Genomic DNA, 21,350 nt, shown 5'->3' on the forward strand with positions numbered 1-21,350 from the left:
ACATTTTAAAAGAGAAAAAAAAGTAAAAAGAAACAGGTAAAATTAATAGCATAATTTTACTAAGCCCGGTATATCCAAACTATTATCATTCAAACATATAATCAATATAAAACAATTACTGAGATATTTTCCTTTTTTTATGCTATGTCATCAAAATCCAGTGTATATTTTTGATTTATAGCACATCTCAAATCAAACTTCAAATGCTTAATAGCCACATATGACTAGTGGCTGCAGAACTGGACACTGCAGCTCTAAAATAACATCTCTGTCATTCACTGGAGCTTTTAGCACCTGCCCCAATTATCCAGGCTCCAACCCATTACCCTGGGCTGTGTTTCTTAGCTCCTCATCATTACTCTCCACCCTCAGCCACTCACTTTCATGGCTACACCTTGGACCTTTCCACCAGAACCTGTACCACCTCCAAAATCACCAGTTCAAATACTCACATACTCCAACTATCACCTCCTAGTCTTATGTGCTTAAGTTATCTCCACTGCAATAATTCAACTTCTTGCTATCTCCAATTAATTGATGTTATTGCTCTCTATCCCTTCAGGTCCAGCTTAGATTCCATGGTATGTCATGGTACATCATTAAACATTCCTTTGCAAAAATCCCTTTGCACCTCTATGCCTGGCACAGTCAACTGGCTCCAACTTTACAACTCAGGCAGACAGAAGAATGTATGCATACAGGCAAACAGATGTTATAATACATCCATAATCATCAATTGCAATGGATACAGGAATTCTATTAAATTTTCCAGGAAGCCAGCAGTCAAACTCCCCACAGTAATTATTTCATAACTTTTCCTTGCTCCTCCCACATATCCTTCCCCTTATAACTGCCTTTAGGAAGCATACATAAAACCAATGACTTTCTTTAACAATGCATTCAACATTGTTATTTGATATTATTTGATAATTAAAAAAACCTTCCAAAATTAAAAAATAGCATTTCTTGCTAATCATAAAGATTTAGATCCAGAAAGGTGCAAGAGATCAAACTACTTTTCATATACTTATCAAAATACTAGAATGCAAGTTTCATGAGGGCAAAGACTCATTACCAACCTACTATTGAGCATCTAACAGTATCTGGCACATAAACCAGCCCTCATTTTACTGATGGAATGAATAAAAACCTTGCTTTAAAAAGCAACTGTGATTTGAAAGGCCAAACTTGAAATAGGCAAAAGGCAGGGGGAGGAGAGAGTCCTTGTTTGTTTTCAAGATTTGGCACAGAATATCTATAGTCCAGTAAAGGCATAATTATTTTTATTTTACATAAAACTTAAAAAATGTATCAAACAAAATAATGGACAAAAAGATACAAAGTACAACAAAGATTTGAATGGTTTATGCTTCCACCAAAAAGCTAGACTTTTCTTATAACTCTGATTTAACTTCTTCATAGATTACACCATGGACACATAATAGTCTAAGCACTTTTCAATACTTAGCCAAGTGTGGATCACTGTGGCGATTAACTTAAGTCCCATTTTCTTCCCCAAACATCATTGAGCATAACTGTTAGATTCTATGGGCATGTATATTTGCCACAGTTAAGCATTTTTCCAAAATGAGGTTTCCAAAACTTTCCTCTCCACCCGTGGAATCTTCCTCTTCAAAGAATATTATGTCAAATTTGGAAATGTACAAGACTATGATATAATTAAATAGCTTGATTAGAAGCAAAGGCTTAAAAACAATCTTATAAGTTAATAATACATAAAACTAATATTTCACTACTAGTTTTGATTTTGAAAGTAACCTATTAATAAAGTTACAGGGAGGAAGTGGGGGAGGAGACAGGATGTGGGTGCACAAAACAAAGCCTCAATGGTTTGGAATACTCTGTTAAGTTTGATGTTTGTTTTATTAGTTGCCTATAAGCTATATATTCTTCTACAGTTTTGTATATACATTTTGGGGGGTTAATTAGATTTATAAAATAGACAGGCATACAGATAGATAGACAGAGGTACTCAGAATTGAACCCAGGACCTCATGCATGCTAAGCACGCAGTCTACCACTGAGCTATACCCTCCCCACCTACATTTATTTTCTTTTAAAGCAATTTAGCTTCCTCTCAGAAAAGAAAACAATTTCTATTAACACAATATAAACCCTAATTCAACACTAGCAACTATTTAAGAATGGTCATCATACAGTTTGTATCATGAGCCTTGCAGAAAGCTTACAATATTCACCAATTAAATACAGACTGACTATACACAATATTTATCATACCCTCTCCCTAAAAGGAAACATAAAGAGAATAAAGCAAGAAAGAAATAAAAGTTAATTCACAAGCATGAAGAGCAAAAAGACAATAAATGATTTGAAAAAAAAAAAGAAAAGAAACGTGGGGGTTCATTCCTCTGGCAAGAGAAAACAGAGAAAAGGAAATGGAGAAAATTACTAAAGGATTAATACAAGAAAATTTCTCAGAAATAAAGGGCATGTGTCTCTAGACTGGGCCACCAAGTACCTCAGCACAATGACTGAAAAAATAACCCACACAAAGTTTCCACATCATGAAGTTTGAGCATACCAGGAATAAAGATCCTAAAACCTCTAGACAGGTTACATGTAAAAGTTCAAAAACTGAAATGTCACTCTTTACCCTATACAATGTGGAAATTATCTTTAGTTTCTGTTACAAGGCAAAAATATAGAAGAGAAAATGTCTGTTCAAACTGGTCAAAATTATATCATACTTCAAACTGTTGAGAGTTTTACTCAAGGGATAAAACTAGTCTTTGGAGAAAATTTTCTGAAAAGCTAAGATTTGTCAAAGATTTAAAAGTAAAGTAACTTTGAGTAAGATCATTATTAGAGTTCAATGTTAACTTTATTTAAACTCCTCTTGCTCCTAAAGATTTTGGTTTCTTTAGTTTGGCATAATACCCGAAAAATGAATGAGATACTTTATTAAAACCATGGGGCAGGAAGGGGGAGGTGAGTAGGGGACAGGTTGCTGTAAGAAAGAGACACAGGAATCTCAGAATAAAAGCCTTTTTTATACATAAGTTTTTCAAAAGACTAAGTTACAGTAACCAGTTTTTTTTTTTTTTTTTTACTAATTTAAGTCATTTGTATGTGAAAGCTGAGGAGAAGCAATTTTCTTAAATGCATCAAGAATGTGGAGATTCATAGTTAGGCAAAAAGTACAGATCAACCACACATGGCTCTATTATTTATCTTAAGCAGATAATTACGATGCAAGATAGTATGTGTCCATCTCTCCACCACACTGAATTCCTTTCTGTCAGGAGTTATGCTTTAACCATGTTTGTATACTGATGACTAGCCCAGCACCAGGCACATGGAATACACTCAAGTATTTACTGAATAAATAAATGAGTGCATGAAAAGGCCTAACTATATAGGAAGTAGAACAAGTTCTCTTCAGTACCATGTTTGTAACAAGCTAAGACTGTAAAAGGGAAAATATTAAAGGATCAATTTTTAAATCAAATGAAAAAATTACTTTAATATTCATTAGGTATTAGATACTTCTTCAATCAAATACTCTAAATTCACAGCTAATAAGAGACTGCACTTCATATTGCTTTTTCCCTTGACCTTTATTTGTAAACTCATGACCACCACTGTCACCACCCTCCCTATACCTTGACACACATCGCCCTCAGACCCCATTCCTTCAAATGGATTATGCAGTTAGGATGACAGATGTCTGAACAACAAAAAAATGTGTCACTTTTACCAAAGCTACAAATAAAACTGAAATCTGTTTGCAAAACAAAATATTCAGTATCACCCTCCACACTCAACAGTATCACCTGTTAAGATCAACAGTTTCCAGAGAATAACTCAGTAGAGTATGAAGTGTTTACCTATGAGAAAATATGTTCTAAACAATTATCAAGCAATCTATGAGCAGCAAAATTTAACCTTCTCAATAGTTACAGCACGTTTGGTTTATATGCAAATGATGCTAATTATAAATGAGTCTTATCTAATATCCTTTCCATAGCACAGCAGGATTGTCACTTGGAAAACCTTTTTAAAATACTTGCCACATATACCAAGAAGTTACTTTTTAAAAGTAGTCTGAAACTGAGGGTTATTAACTTTCACTGTTCATCCTTCCCATTAGTCTGAACTATAGCTAGGACTCCTGTCTAAATTCAGGAGTGGAAACTAATGGCAATCCTAAAATTCATGTTCTTTTCACTAATTATGATTCAATTAAACACAAAACATATTTTTTAAAAAAGATCTTTCACCTTTAGGATGCTACTTATTTTCAAATCACATATTAGAACAACTTTTGTGACAAAAAAATCTTCCTTTTCCAGTGTTAGTTTGTCACCCTGGGGAAAGATGCTTGAGAAATACAGAGGCTGAAATTTTTCAAACATGACTCTAAAGAAAGGTAGAAGGAAAGTGAAAAGCATTCAGTTTATAATCCCTAGCTCCCACAACAGGGAAAGGAAGAAAACAAAATAGGTCAAATGCAAATCAATCATCTTTGATATTTGGTAAGGGCTAATAAGATCTGCTGAAGAGGAAATTATTAGCTAAAATAAGGCTAGGGGGCAGCTGTATGGATTTTTCATTTACCAGAGCTAATTCCATCCCCCATTACAGAAAAAAAAAAAAAAGGCAATCAAGGGTTGATACATAACCTTGAACAAATAAAAAATTATACTATCCCCACACCTTTACTGATTGAAATATTGGAACACGTTTATTCAACACAACACAAGCTGCTTAACATTTTTACTACAAGACACAGGATACAATTAAACAGCTCTGCTTAGCAAACTTGCCTTGGAAATGGATCACTATTACCTACAAGCAAACTGTTTTTTCTTTTACATTATAAAAAATACCATGGATGAGAAGGTGAGAGGGATATTCCTATTTTAAACTACAGACTCCTGGACCTTGAATCTTGCATAAAAAAGAGCACTCAGGTTCTCAAAATTTTGGCTGTCTGGACTGTTTTATAGTCTTGGAAATGGAGGACCCCCCAAAACTTTGTTAATCAAATCTATTCATGTTCACTGTGTTAGAAGTTAAAACTGAACTGTTGTCTAATGGATACATAGTTTTAGTTTTGTAAAAAGTGCTGAAGATTGGTTGCATAACAACGTAAATATATTTAATAGTACTAAACTGTATATACTTAAAAATGGATAAGATGGTAAGTCAAGTTATGTATATATTACAACATAAGATATTTTTAAGAGAAAAAATCAAAGCAAAAATTTTAAAGATTTGTCATTTTGAAATAATTTGTTAACATAAATCAAAATACCAAATTAAAAAAACTATACAAAACAAAAAATATTAGCAAAACGACTGTCATTGTTTCACAGTTCTGAAATCTTTTTAATGTCTGACTTAAAGACGACAGCCTGACTTTCATGTCCACTTTTGCATGCAATCTGCACTAGGTTCTTTTGACTGAAGTATACAAGTAAAATTCAGTCTCATTCAGGTATCTAGTGGAAAAAGTATTTCAATAGCTTTCTCAGATAACTGTGGATATTCTTTGATCCTTCACCAAAACTCATCCAGTGGCAGTTTCTTAAAAGCTGCTCCAATATGGAACCTGAAACTGTATCAATGAACATTTCCTACTCTGATAAACTGAAAACCATTGGTCTATCTTCCATTTCCAATGGATCTTTTTACCCATGAGTGATTTTGTAACACCATGCACCGGTTACTTAGAAAATACTGGTTCACTGATTTACACAGTTCTTTCAAATGTTGACCTTTTCATTATACAACTTCAAGATATCACATTCATTAATGCCACCGCTGAGTTTACAAAAAAGGAAAAAGAAGTTATGTATTGGGAAACTGTCGAGCTCTAAGTGGCAAATACAAGTCTTCCAAAACTCTATTTTCACTCAAAGCTTGAATTTTATCTTTAACTAAAAAATACTGTCAGTTTGTCAGGCTCGCTTGGTTTAGTTCTGAGAAAATGTCTGCCAAATATCCAAGCCTTTATAACCATACTTTGTAAGCCATTCTTCAGAAAAAGTGGTATTCTATGAAAAAAGCAGCTAGTTCAGCACGTGACTCAAACAACTGCACAAGTTCTTTTCCTTGAATTAACCATTGGCTTTGATGTTCAGTAAAAGTGGTTTGGAGGACTTTTCATTTCATCAAACAAGTATTTTTTAAAATGTACTCAAAGACTGAGACATAATAAAATTAATAAGTTTTATTGCTTCATCAAGGACATTAAGTGTAACTGCCATTTACTTTTTAATTCCTAGTGCATGGTGATGTCCTAAACCAGTACAGTTTAGTGCTTCTGTTCTAATTCATGCAATTTTACCCACCACTGATTCTGCAAATGTCAATATAGCAAATAATGCCTTACTATTATTGAGAAAATAGTTTTGACCTGGAGTATTCCCAGAAAGAGTCTGGAGACGTAATAGAAGTCTGGGAGATAGACTCTGAGAACCACTGAAATAGCTGATGCATTACTTGGATGATTAAGAAAAGAAAATGTTTTTAGAATACATCACATTATAACACGAGTGTTTAAATATACACAATAATATGGTGATATGCTCAAACCACAGACAATCTGGTATTTCACACAGTCAGAACTCAAACATATAATGAACAACAAAATACGATATACTTCCTGAATAACTTAAGAAATAATTACCAAATACTTACCATAAGCCAGACTCTGAGCTAGGTGCCTCTACATTCCCTTTCTTGGGTAACTCACAGAAGCCCACAGACCAGATTGATGATTTTAATATACGAGAAAAAAAATTTATCCTGAAATCTTTCAGATCTTTTTTAAGATTAGACCTACATGGCTGCAAGAAAAAGTCTGAAAATTCACCATAAAGCGCAAGATAGCATGTTAAATTCTATTTTAAGCACTATGCCATGAAGCTAAAAACAGGCCTGCTCACATTCAGACACCCAAATACAAAATGAATTCTGTGGCTGTGTACTGCCAGAACCCCATAAAGAACGCTACATTCCATTTCTCCTCAAGCCAAACAACGCTTACCTATTAGTTTTATTCCTATTTTTAAGTGAAGTTCCAATATTAACACTATAGAAGCTACATTAAAAGTGGCAACTATTATTTTTTAAACATACAGAAAAACCATCAATCAAGTTAAGAACTTTTAGACATATACACCGATAAATTCAAGAAGATACATATGAAATATCTGCTCTATAAAAAAGAATGAGACTATCTTGTGTTGAGACATGTCATGGAAAAAACTTGAATACTGTACATTGTTTAGTGAAAAAAGCAAGCCAAAGGATATTATGTATAGTGTGTATAGTCCAATTATGTAATGTATATACATACATTTAATACATACTTATTGAGCTCCATCTATGTCTCTAGTTTGTTCTGAATCAAGACATATACACATACAATAAATTACAAATGTTATACAGACATAATTAAATGCCCATACAAACAAAAATGAATGGGACAGACATAAAAGGCTACATATTATATGATTCCATTTATATGACGGTTCAATACAGGCAAATCCATAGGGACAGAAAGTAGATTAGCAGTTGCCTGAGGGTGAGGTGAGTTGTGGGCAGTGGGGGTGATAGCTGAAGGGTGCAAGAAAAATGTTCTAAAGTTGGTTGCAGTGATGGTTATACAACTTTGTGATTACATTAAAATACCATTTAATTGTGCACTTTAAATCGATGAACTACATGGGATATAAATTTTATCTCAATAAAGCTGTTATACTCTCTCCTCAAAAAACAGAATAGGTACCAAAGTGATAGCAAAGGGTGAGGCGTGGGTGGGGTGAAGATGATGAAGGCCTATAAAATTTTACTCTGCTTACTGCTGTATCATCACAGTGAGAAATGTATGCATTTATCATCTATGTAACTTAAGGAAATGTAAAAGATAAACTTAAAACAGTGTTTCATAACTTACTCTGGATTTAATGTTACTCAAGCTCATCTACGAAGCAGCCATGGAAAAAAGTGTGAAGATACGAGCCTATCTCAGAACATTCACAATTCAGACTGGGATATAAACATGTGCTTCTGCCCCCTAACAGAAACAAATCTTGAACATAATTTGTTCACTTGACAAATCTTAGGCACCTATTGTGTCCACAGGGTAGGGATGGGGGAAATGGAGTGGTATACAAAGCAGAACACTAGTCAACAACTGAAAAAGCAAACTAACAGCTCTGGCTTTAAGCTAAGGACTTTTGTTATCTAGTGGAGGAGACAAAACACACATACAAAATATACCGAGGTCAGATTATAGAAAATGTTGAATACCAAACTGAGAAGGTAAGACTTTATCCTGTTTTCGATGGAAAGCCAATGGAGTTACAGGACGAAAGGAGTGTTTTGGGAAAACTGACCTGGCAACCAAAGAGGGGAAACTGAAAGCACAGAAGAATAGCAGGAAAGGTAAGAAAGAGATGAAGTTTTCTAAAATAAGAACATATACAACAGTCCTGTAAGAGTTATTGACATTTCAGAGTTACTAGTTAATGTTCAAAGGGTTTATGTTTGTTTTGTTTGCATTTCTATGGTGAAGCAGAAAAAGAAAAAAGGTGATTTCTTCATCTTAATGAATTATAGATGTTCATGGCTAAGAATGAAGGTTTACCAGAAAATTCTGAGGGGAGGAAGGGTTGGAGGAGTTATCTTCTCATGTGATATCATGAAAGCAAGAGTAGAGGAAATCAAAAGCAATGACAGTTCCACAATTTTTTAACAAGAAAAGGGAAGCAGTATAGTCAACAAACATTTTCTAGAAAGACTAGCAAAAAGTGCAAGACACCTCGTGCTACTTCTGAAATTGACAGTAAAGGACAACCAAGTATTTTTAAATTTCTCTATCACCTATTTTCAAAAATCCTAATGATTCAATTTGTTACATAAATGCTAAAGATTATGGTAAGGAGCAAATTTAACGTATCAAATTTAGAGTATAATCCAGTCCATATCCTTAATTTCATCAGCTATCCCTTCTGTGGTGCAGTACTTTTCAAATGTTGCACAAATAATATTCTTAATTCAATTCACATATGCATTTATTAGCTGATTTAACCCATAAAGTTCTTTTTTAAAATATAAAAACGTTTCCTTTGCCTATTTAACCTCCTTTCTCTAACAGCCTCCTTGAAACAACGTTACCTACCAATCTTATACTATGGCAAACGCTTTGAGATTAAAAATATGGGTAAGGCAAAAATTCTTACTTCCACTGTCTTTATATTAATGTTTAGCATTACTTTTTCTTTTTAAATATCAGTTAAAAACAGGTGGGCATGTAAATAAGGCACATAAGCTTGCAATATTTGATTACTGTGATACAATTTCCAAAATCAACACTTCTTGAAATGAGTTATACATGCTATTTCATAATCTACTTCATACTGTATCAAATATTCTGATTCAGAAGCAATGTTTACTTACATTTTATAAAATCTATCTCTGCCATCATTTAATAATCTTATCTGACAGGTTTACAGGAACAGAAACAATAAAGGTAAAGACAATGAACAAATCAAAAACTACTTATTTCACTCACAACACTTTATCCAATCAAAACTATCATTCGCACTGTTTCCTGAGGCACAAAAAAAGGTCTATCAAATAAATATTCAGTTAGAATAAAACATCTGCAAACTTTTAATCAGGCTGTTTGTCAACACATTGTTTAAAACAGTTTAAAAAAAGAGTGGAAATAATCTAATTGTCCAGCGACAGGGGACTAGCTGAATAAAGTACAATGTTACCTTTCAAATAATCATATAGACCTGTATTTACTAACCTGGAAAGGTAGTCATGAAAATAGATTACAAATAAAGAGTATCATTATCTCTTTTTATGGTGAATATACATATGCATAGTGCTCACAGAGAGAAAGTCTAAATGGATAGATACCCAGATGTTAACCATGATATTTCTAAATGCTGCGACTACAGGTGCTGTTAATTTTTCTGCTTACTCTTCAGTATTCTCCGAAACTTTCCCAAGCAAAATGATATTTGAAAGAATTAACATCTATGATTCTAACTAACAAACTCCAAAATTTTCCTTGCAAAAAGCCCAAGGAATATCCAAAAATATCCTGGCATAGAGCAAGAGGGAAAGTATTAGCAACAACATAACTAGAATTCTTTGTGAGCGAGGCACCCTAGAGGGCTCCCAGGACTGACAAGGCACCTTTAAGGCAGCCTACAGTACAGAGTTTTGAAATCACAAGACCTAGGTTCAAGTGCCTGCCACTTTTGTTTGTACGACCTTGGGCTAGTCACTTACCCTTTCTGGGCTTACTTTATAGATAAAAGGGAGTATTATCTGCCTTTCTTACCTCAATGAACTGTTGGAAAAATTAAAGAAGATAATGTGATACACTTCGAACAGCAAAGTACCATACATTATTCAAATATAAACAAAAAACAAGGTGCTTAATGCCAGAGCAGAAAACTTCAGAACACAGCAAAATCATGTCTATGGAGTAATGAACCAGGGGTTATGTCTGTTTTTAAAGGCAACGTCTTGTCATAAACACCCAATTTTTCAGAAATTTAGATAATTCTTCCTAGTCCTTATTACAGCTCTAAGCCCTTTTCTTTTCTTATCCCTAGCTACAAGCAAGAACGGTACAATTTACACTGAACTCAAAAGTCTCAACAAGAACCCTGGAGCAGCATGTTGATGGAGTTCACCAGGAGAAACCCAAGGTTAATCAGCTATGGACTCACCACTAAGCACTGCTGCAATCAACTGGGATTACAGAAGACTCTTTGAAGAGAAAGACAATACAACCACCAAAGAGAAACGGTGGAGGAAAAAGCTGTATTTCAAAACAATTATATGAAATACTTGAAAACTAATGTGTTTTATAAATTGCTTTTAAATACTGTTCATAAAAAGGGTGACTTAAAACAAAAGCCATCTAAATGTGGCACTTGAGAAAAGCAAGTTACGGAGATTCAAATCAAACCCACGAATAAATTTTCAGATTTACTTGCTTCCATCTGAAATAAAAGGTGACAAATTATACCATAACGATCAAAATTAAGTAGCTATTTCTTGAAAACAGAGATGCAGAATATGATGACAGAATTTACTGACATGCTTACATAGATACTACTTTTAAAAGTATGGGTTTTAAAGTAAGATTTCCCTTCCCCTTGAATTTCATCATTTACTCCACTAAAATGATAATGAACTTCTTCCTGCCTACTGTTTCTCCTGTGAGTTAAAATGGCAATGTAACTCAATTTGAGTTTTAATGCAAAAAATGTGTAATTTTTTTTTAAGTACTTTAAGAGGAGCTACATGAAGCTGTCAGATTATTAACTTCCAAGATCATATGACCCTCCCGCTTCTCAGTTCCCAAAGATAATAATATGCTCACTCTCTACATTCTCACAAATGTCATTTATGGATAATTCCCCTAATAAAAAATTAAACCTTTCATAAACAAATGGGTACAGAGAAATTTTTGATATGTATGATTCACCATCTAATTTTTATTGGCACTATCTTTAAGTGTTGCAGTTTGCACTGTTCCTACAGGGAATACAGATCTATCCATTTTCCTCATCTGATCTTGCAGATCTGTTCCAGATTTAAAAAGACTCACTGAGATGGGTTATGAGGAAAATAATTATGAACACAATCCACAGTAAAATGAAATGTGGATTGTAAGTTCAGATAACAAAAAAGTAACTGTATTTACTCAAAGCCTCATAGTTGGAAATCCATTGAAGCATTGTGTTTTCACCTAGAATTCTGAAAAACCTGAGCTTTTCTTAATTCTTACTCTGACTTTCACTCCTTATTAGGAATAAATGTTATTTACCTCCAAAAATCACAAATAAGAAACACTCAGAAAATACAATTTCCAAAAAGGGTTATCTTCCAAAGCTTACTGCACAGAAAATTATATACACATTCTCAAATAACTAGGGTAAGTGTTAAGATCATCTTCTCTCCTTTAAAAAAAAAAAAGCAAATGTAATCATAATCAAATATAAACAAAAATTTTAACACTGCCATTCACCAGCTAAGCAATTTATCACAGCTCCTCAAAGTACTGGGTAACACACAATGACAGATCAGTATGTCAAGAGGAGTTATTATAATTAGAAAAAAAAAAACCTGTACAACAGAACAGAATAGTAGAAAAAACTCCTTTGGAAAAACTCACGTAGATTTTGGAAAACCAAAAAAGGAGATCAATTTTAGAAAAATAATGTTTTCCCCCGCAAGTGTGTAGCGTTTATCCGATGCAGGATCATTTTTGTAAAGAGAAACTTTACTTAAGAAGACTCACACCAGGGATCTGATCTATCCCCAAAGGCACTTTCTTAAAATGAGAAAGAACAAAGGAGGAAATCTCCCAGCATGTGCTTTCCATACCAGTTTCTTCGGACAGCATCAAGAGTGACAACATAGCCAGCACAGGCTTTTCAGCTTTACTCTGTAGCCCACGTATTACAGAACTGATTAGCTATCATTCAAAAGGATTCCTAACAAAATAAATATTAGAAGGCAAAGGATCCCAGCAACATAGTGACTACATTTTGAGAGTTATACCATAGAAAACGTGTATCTTAAAGTTGCATACTTTATTTCAGGAGTTAATTACCTCCAAATAGTCAAATTCCTGAGGCTTTTTCATTTCAGTCAGTAGTTTGAAACTGGAAAAAACGAAACCATCCATTCTAAATCTGCTCCCCTTTAAATTAATTTGCAATAAGAAGTAAATTCTAAAAAGAATGACAAATGCAGAGCCTAATTATACAAATTTTGGAATGTTAACATTGCAAAATTATTGGGGGAAACGATCTCCCATCAAAGCTTTCCACGGAAAAACTCTCCAGAAACAAATCAGGCGTTTGGTTGTTCTGGAAGTTGTCGTTTCATTATAAAGGAGACAATTTTAAGAATAATTTTTATTAATTACAAAAAGAAGACTCTCCCCAAAGATGTACAATTGTATATCCCAATCTCCACTCTGACAGAGATGTCAGTTCTCTGGGTCAGGATACAACCAGCTGCTCAGTTCACACACAGGAAGCCACGGAGAAGGGAATATCGCGTTCAGAGCCTCGAAATAATACGCGTTAGTTAAAAACTGCTTGTTACTAAAGGAAAATTATTCAAGCGGAGCCCCATTTGTCACAATCCAATCATAAGGGTTCCAACCCCCTCCTCCAACTGCTTGTGTAGTGGTGTATCTGCTTCAGTAAAGAAGCCATCATCAGGTAAAGAAGATTGGGGTGGGAGAAAAAGCGGGGAAAAGGGGGCACCCTTTCATCCAATTTCGCGAGGCGTGAGTAATTGGTACCGTTGGGAGGAACGGAGGAACGTTCTATTTATTGGGGGTTGAACTAGGATGAGGGGAGAATTTCGTTCAAATCAACATGGCCAGCAAGATGTCCCTACAAACAAAAGGCAACGGGGGGATATAAACACGAACCATTCACCTCCATCAGCTATAGCATCGCCATCATGGTGTGTGCAGACCCCCGAAGGCTCCTCTCACTCTCCAGCCAAAGGAAGAGAAGGAAAAGAAGGGAGAGTAACTGCCTCCCACCATCTACCACTGCTTCCAAATGCACACCCTTCGAGGGGGTTTCTCCCCCACGATGCCCGGAATCAGGGCGAAAGAGTACCGTCCCACCCAGGGAGACTCCCCCGCTACCCACCGGTCGAACCCCAACGCCAGCCGGGGGTTCAGTAAACTTTACCAGAGCTTCTCACCTCCATCCCCACCCCATCGCCCCAGGATCGCGCTGCCCACCAGCGGGGCACCCCGGGCGCCTCCTGACAGGCGGGCAGCCCGGGAGAGCCGAGTCCGGGGCGGGGGCGGCAGGGAGCCACGGAGGGGCGGGGCGGCCGGAGCCAAGTTCCCGGGGGTCTGAGGATTGCGCCTGACAGGAGCCCGGGACTGCAAAGGAGGAAGAGGAAGCGGCGGCGGGGAGCTTTCCCGATCCCCCCTACATGAACACCCTGCCCCTGCCCCCGCTCCTCCCGAGGGGCGGGGAGGCCGACTGGAAGGTGAGGAAGCCGAGCCCGAGGGACAGCGGCGGCCCCCACCTCCCGACTCGCGATCTCTTCCCCCGCCACCCCCGCCAGAGGCGCCCACAACAATAACACGCCGGGGACGACCCGTCAGCGCCCCCGAGGCACCCGGGGCCCGCGGCCCGCCGCTGCCGGGCCCCCTCAGCTGGGACCGGACGCGCCTTTCCCCTCTACAACTCCAGGTCCGGGTGGAGTCAGGCCCGAGCGGCCCCCCAGGGTCGGACCCATCCCCCCCGGCACCAGCAGCGCCGTCTCCGCGGCCGAATATTAGAAGTGAATTCGAGCTGCGCTTTACCTTTAGTTCCGCACTGTCCGCCATCTTGCGTCTGTCAGCGCAAGCGCAGTGAACCTCGCCGGGGGCCGCCGCTAGACCCGCCCCTCTAGCCAGCCTGGCCCCGCCCCGGCCCGTCCCCTCTCTCCCCTCCACCTCCCCGGCCCGCCCCCGGCCTCCGCCCCGCTCTGGGTGCTCGCAGCCCCGCCCCGGGCACGTACAGCTGCGAGACGGGCACGTACCATTTAAATAATGGCGCCAAGAAGGGAGGTTTGACAGTTACTCCCCCCTCGGCCTCCCCGCCCCCCATCCTGGCCAGGCTAGCGCCTCCCGGGAAAGGCCGGAGCGCGAGGGCTGCTGGCCGGAGCCCCGCCCCTCCACGGCCTGCGGAGCCCTTCTGCAAAGCTTCGGTGCCTACAGTCGCGGGAAACAATAATGCCCCTCTCCCGCAATCAGCAAGTCCTTTTCAGCACCTGCTACCTGCTTGGCTACACATGGGCTAAAAATAACAATCCGTTACATTTCATTTAAGGATCACTTAAAGCATTTCCAGGTTTTTTAGCTCAGATCCTCATGACGCAGTGAGGCAAGGAGAGATTACAATTCCTGTGCTATATACATCCTGAGACTTAAAATCTCAGGAAAAGTGACTTACCCAAACAAGGACTTTAAAAAGGTTGCCTCTAAGACAAAAATTGTTAAGACATTCATTCATTAACTTCTTTGTTTTAACAAATAATTACTTTGTTTTAACAAATAATGTAGCGGCACTATTTCTAAGGGCTAGATATACAGTAAGAAATTAAATACAACGAAGCTCTAACAGGGGAAACAGACAAGTGAACCAATAAAGATACAATTACAAATGATGAGTACCAAAAAACAAGCAAACACTCCCCGAAGAGAAAAGGAGGTTGGAAGGAAATGTACTTAATCCTGAAAGGGCTTTCTCCACTGAATTGATATTTAAGTATACTGATAAAATAATTATTTCACACCTTTCCCTCTCCACTAAAAGCCTCCTATACCTCCTCCCAAACTCCACTTTTTACTACTCAGCTTTGTCTCATACCTGATAGAAAGATGTCAGATATGAACTTTGTCTTCTCACCGTCAAAACTACTCTTAAAGGCACAGTAACATTTGGGATGCTATGAATGAAGTTTTCCTGTGCCTGTGAATGCCAGTCCCTCCACCAAGAACTCAGATTTTTCCCCTCCACATTCCTAAGAAGTTCACCCCTACAATAACCTTGCCCTCCAGCATCATTACTTTCCCCCCTCTCTATTGGATGGCTTCTGTCTGCATATAAACATCCTGAAATTTCTCCCATCTAAACAAACCTCCTTGACGCCCAAATCGCCTCCACAACTGCCCGATTTCTCTGCTCTCTTCGCTGCATAAATTCTCATAAAGTTTTTCAAGAGCTCTCTGCAGTGCTTGCTCCCACTCCCTCACTTCATATTTATTTAGCCTACTCAGATCCAGCTTTGACTTCCCTCATCAGGATCACTTATGAAGATTACTAATGATCTCTGGTTTTCCGAAGCCAATTGCCAATTCTCTATTCTTATCTAAATTGAACTCTCAGCAGAATTGCAAACAGTTGACAAGCTTCCTTTCTTTTGAAACACTTTTCCCCCTGAACTTCCCTCAATATCTTATTGTCCTGAGTTTCTTGTTGCCTCCCTGGGCCCCCTTTTCAGTCTTTTAGCTGATTTCTCCTCTTTGGCTCAGTCATTAAATGTTGCTATGCTCCAGGGCTCAGTCCTTACCTTCTTCTCTATTTTACCATCCCCAGGTGATCTCATCCAACTCCTTGACTTTAAGTCTACAAACAGAATGACTCTCTGATTTCTGTCCAGCCCAGACCTCCCCACCAAAACCCAGACTGGCTACTTAATATCTCTACTTCACAACTCATAGTCGTCTCAAACTCGTAGCAAAAGGCCTTGATTTTACCCCAACACCTGCTTCTTCCCCAGGATTCTCAGTGGATGGCAGCATCATCCACCCAGTTGTTCAAGGCCAAAATATGGAAATCATCCTTGGTTTCTCTCTCTCATTAACCTCTCACATCCAACCTATTAGCCAGCCCAGTCTAAAACATATCCCAAGCCTGTCCATTTCACTGTGTCTCCACCACCCTCACTCTACTCCAGGCTGCCATAATTTCACAAATAGACCGCTGGGAAGGCTAACATAACTGACAGGACCACATTATGATTTTTGTGGCCCTGGGCACTTTTGCCTTATAGGGACTGTGGGATAATAAAACAAATAAAACTTGACTTTGTCTCTGGCTCCTGGCACAGAGCTCCTGAAACCCTTGCGATTTTCTGAGTGATAGGATTGTCTTTTGTTACTCGTAATGAGCCCCTTTCCACCACACCTGAATTTATGCTAATGAAGTGACGTAGGGTGGGGCTCCTAGGAACTTTCAGGTTGGGATCTGCTCACTGCAAGACCAAATGTGGTTACAGACATAGAATACAAACTTGTGGTTGCCAAGGGGGCAGGAGGTGGGAAGAATAGACTGGGATTTCAAAGTTGTAGAATAGATAAACAAGATTATACTGTATAGCACAGGGAAATATATACAAGACCTTATAGTAGCTCACAGAGAAAAAAATGTGACAATGAATATATATACATGTTCATGTATAACTGAAAAATTGTGCTCTACACTGGAATTTGACACAACATTGTAAAATGATTATAAATCAATAAAAAATTTTAAAAAAGAAAAGGAAAAAGACCAAATGTGGTTTGAGGGAGGTTGGTGAATACATGGAAGTACTGGGAAGCCTGGTGCCTGAAAAGGGTTTGGGAGCTCTGCATCCTCTGCCCCGAGACCTTTCTCCTTGCATCTCTTCCATTTGGCTGTTCCTGAGTTGTTTCCTTTTCAATAAACAGGTGCAAGTAAAGTGTTTTCCTGAGTTCTGTGAGTCCTTCTGATGCAGGAAAACGGATGTGGGGCATGAGGAGGGCCATGTCCCAGGTCTTGGTGGAGCCCCTGTGGTGTGCCCCACCAGGCGTGGGTTCTTGGCTTCTCACAGGAAAGAATTCAAATGTGAGCCACAGTTGAGTAAAGGTAGAGTTATTTAGAGAGATACATATTACATAGAGTGTAAGGCAAGAGAAAGGCAAGGAAAGAGGTGTAGAGTTGGGTGCTCAGGTTAAAGTAAATGTAGGTACTCACTCCATAGACAGAGTGCAGGCCGTCTCTGAAGAGGAGGGAGTGAAAAAGGGCCGCTAGGCGTGGTGTTGCCAGTTTTTATGGGCTCGGTAGCTTCACACGCCTACAGGTGGGACCATTCCAACTACCCTGGGGAAGGGGCTGGGATTCCCAGGAATTGGGCCACCGAACATTCTTCGGCCTTTTGTGGTTCACCTTGGACTGTCATGGCGCCAGCAGGCATGTTATTTATCATTATAGGCTGTTACAATGAGCATATAATGAAGCTCAAGGTCTACTAGAAGTCAAACCTCCTGCCAACTTAATCCTCAAGATCAACTGGGAGTTGAATCTTCCACCATTTTGATGTTAAACTGCTGTCATTCTTTGAATGGCTCTGCCCTGCCCCCTTCCCTCCTGTCTCACTTTTTCTGAATTATTGAAACTGAGGAGAGGATTGTAGGAATCCTCAAAGGTAGTAGTCAGAAGTACAAGTGGCCTATGGAACTGGCAACTGGTATCTGAAGTAGGTGCAGTCTTGTGGGACTGAGCACTTAATCTGTGGGTCTGAGCCTCCTCCTGGAGTTAGTGTCAAAAGTGAATTGTTGGATACCTAGTTAGTGCTGGAAAATTGATGTGGAAAGACTCCACATATTTGGTGTCAGAACCTCAAAGGCCCTTTCTTCCACAGAAAAACTTAAAATTATATTTTTACAGCTGCGTCGGAACAAAGATGAATGTAATCCAAGCAGATTGTATTTATTTTTTTCTTCTCATTTTCAAGATTTATAACACTTTAATGGGACCCTAAAACTATTGTGGGTCTCACTCAACACTTAAAAATTAACCCAGAATGAATCACAGACATGAGACAGGAGGGAAGGGGGCAGGACACAACCATTAAAAGGATGGCATAGCAATTAGCACCAAGATGGCAAAAGATTCAACTCCCAGTAGACCTTGAGCTTCATTATACACTCATTGTAATAGGTTAGCATGGTAAATGGCACTCCCACAGGTGCCATGACAGTTCCGAGGCTATCCATAAAAGGTCAAAAAGTGGGTGGTGGCCCAATTCCTGGGAATCTCAGCCCATTCTCCAAACTGACTGGAATGATCCTCCCATTTGTTAGCATATGAAGTTACCCTGCCCATGAAAACTAACAACCCCACACCTCGTGGATGATGTCACTTTCCCAGACAACTCATGCTCTGAGGCTGCTGCCTCTCACCTCTCACCTCTCACCTTTTTCCTCTTGCCTCTTGAGATAGCCCGCATTCTGCCTTTGGAATGTGTATCTCCTAAGTCTGTCTATGGAGTGTATCTACTTTTACTTTAACCACCCCCACACCTCCCTGCACTTTGTCTATGGAGTAAATGTGTACAAATCCCATACCTCCACAGAAACATGGAAAAAAACAACCAAAAGCTGTCAGATCAACTTTATTGGAACTCTGGAAAACAGTCAAAGGTTTACAGCAATCAAGAAAATGCTTATTATTATTATTTTATAAAGGCAACTTAAAAATGGTAAGAAAATGGTATGACAACTTTACTTGCCCCAGCCCTGCTCCCTCCCTGTCTCCCAGGGTGGAACCCTGGTCCCTTGTGATCATTGTGTTTGTTCCAGTCTGTCTAGGGGATAGCTGAAGGACTAATTCAAAGCTCTAGCCTCTATTTTGCCTAACGTGGAATCCACAGCAAAAAAAGCAGTAGGCATTGCTTGAAAACACTGTTATAAGGTGAACAAACAACCTGCAGCTGCCTGGGGCCAAAGACTACAGTTGGTACATACAGTAGACCGCCTAAACTCTGGAAGTAAACCTGGGGAGATAAATATGCTGGGGAATTGGGACATTCAAATTCAAAAATGCTTGTGAACACAGGGGCATTTAGAGAGCTACACATATGCCTGAGACAAGATGCATTCTCAGGAAAGACCCAAGAAGATACTGAGATTCTACCATTGTCTATATGCTCAGTGCTACCAGGAAGTGAAGGTTGAGAAAATTTCAAACGGCCTAGCTAAGTGTTAAAGGAATCCCCCTACACTGAGCCAACTGCAAAGATTGGGAGAGGGTGTTGTTTTTATTTTTTATTATTATTATTGTTATTTTTTATTTTTATTTTTATTTTTATTTTTATTTATTTTTTTTAAGTTACCAGTGTTCAAGGAAATCTCAATAAAAATACTGGCTAAATACAAGCTGAGGCTTCAACAATCAAGAACAGCATATTCTGGGGAAGGTAGATTGTGTGAATTCCAGAGATAACCCATATATCATTCAAATGTCTAGCTTTCAACAGCAACAAAAAATCACAAATGTAGAAAGAAACAGGAAAATATGGTTCATACAATGAAAAAAATAATTGACAGAAATTATCCCTGAGGAAGCTCAGACATTGAACTTATTATACAAAGACTTTAAAACCACTATCTAAAGTACTCTCAAAAAACTAAAGGAAACCAGGAAAATGATGTTTGAATAAAATGAGAATATCAATAAAAAGATGGAAGTTATTAAAAGGGACCAAGTATAAATTCTGGAGCTGAAAAATATGATATCTGAAATGAAAAATTCACTAGAGGAGTTCAAGAGCAAATCTGAGCAATCACATGAAAGAATCAATGAACTTGAATATAAGACAACTGAAGTTATTCAATCTGAGAAGCCAAAAGGAGAAAAAAATGAAGTGAACAGATCCAAAGGGGCCTGTAGAGCACCATCAACTGGACCAATATACAAGTTATTAGAGTTACAGAAGGAAAAAAGAAAGAGAATATTTGAAGAAATTTTGGGCAGAAAATTTCCAAATTTGATGAAATACACAAATACACATACCCTACTCCAAGTAGGGTGAACTCAGATTGATTTATGAGACATATTATAGTCAAATTATCAAGGCCCAAAGACACAGAGAGAATCTTGAAAGCAGTAAGAGAAAAACAGTTTATCACATACTATCATCCTCAATCAAATTAACAGCTGATTTCTCATCAGAAACCATAGAGGCTAGAGAGCAACAAGATGGTATATTTAAAGTACTGAAAGAAAAAAAAAAACTGTGAGATAAGAATTCTATATCCAGCAAACCTATCATTCAAGAAGGAAGGAGAATATAAGATATTCCAAGATAAATAAAAGATAAGAGAGTTTGTTACTAATAAACCTGCCCTAGAAGAAATGCTAAAGGGAATCCTTTAGGTTGAAATGAAAGGACAGTAAATAGTAATTTAAAGCCATATGAAGAAATAAAGAACACTGGTAAAGGTAACTACATAGATAAATGTAAGAGTCGGCTTTATTGTACTTTTAGTAACTCTCCTGGTTTTTCCTACATAGTTTAAAAGACAAAAGCACAAAATAATATCTATAAGTCCATGTTAATGGACACACAAAGTGTAAAGATACAATATGTGATAGAAATAATATAAAGGAGGAGGGACAGAGTGGTGTCAGCAGAATGTTTGTATATTATTGAATTTTAGCTGGTACTATTCAGATGAGGTTGAAAAATCACTAAAATATGTACAGAAAAAGAAAGAAGAAGGGAATCAAAGCACCACATAAAAGTCAACCTTTTTTAAAAGACAGCAATGGAGGAATTGAGTAATAAAAAGTATGTAAATCATAAAGAAGACAAATAGTTAAATGGCAGAAGAAAAATCCTTTCTTATCAATAATTACTTTAAATGTAAATGGTTAAACTCTCTATTTAAAAGACAGAGATTGTCAAAATGGATTTTTAAAAACATAATTCATTTACATGCTGTCTACAAGAGACATTCTTTAGATACAAAGACACAAAGTGGTTGA

The 21,350-nt window shown here is 38.0% G+C and overlaps 1 protein-coding gene across 4 annotated transcripts in view; it reads right to left on the reverse strand.

The window, feature by feature from the left end:
• PIAS1 (protein inhibitor of activated STAT 1) overlaps positions 1–14,678 on the reverse strand; it is a 112,659-nt gene extending 97,981 nt beyond the window's left edge. The window contains exon 1 of one of the 4 annotated variants that reach the window (XM_072962181.1): positions 14,596–14,678. In XM_072962181.1, coding sequence (XP_072818282.1) covers positions 14,596–14,598 — 3 coding nt within the window. In that variant the 5' untranslated portion in view covers positions 14,599–14,678. Of the gene's footprint in view, positions 1–12,643; positions 12,701–13,761; positions 13,783–14,377; positions 14,490–14,595 lie in introns of those variants that run through there. The other 3 variants (XM_072962179.1, XM_072962180.1, XM_072962178.1) reach the window with 3 other exon arrangements.
• Between the last annotated feature and the right edge of the window lie 6,672 nt (positions 14,679–21,350).

Source organism: Vicugna pacos, chromosome 6, assembly GCF_048564905.1.
Source record: "Vicugna pacos chromosome 6, VicPac4, whole genome shotgun sequence".
Classification (NCBI taxonomy): domain Eukaryota; kingdom Metazoa; phylum Chordata; class Mammalia; order Artiodactyla; family Camelidae; genus Vicugna; species Vicugna pacos.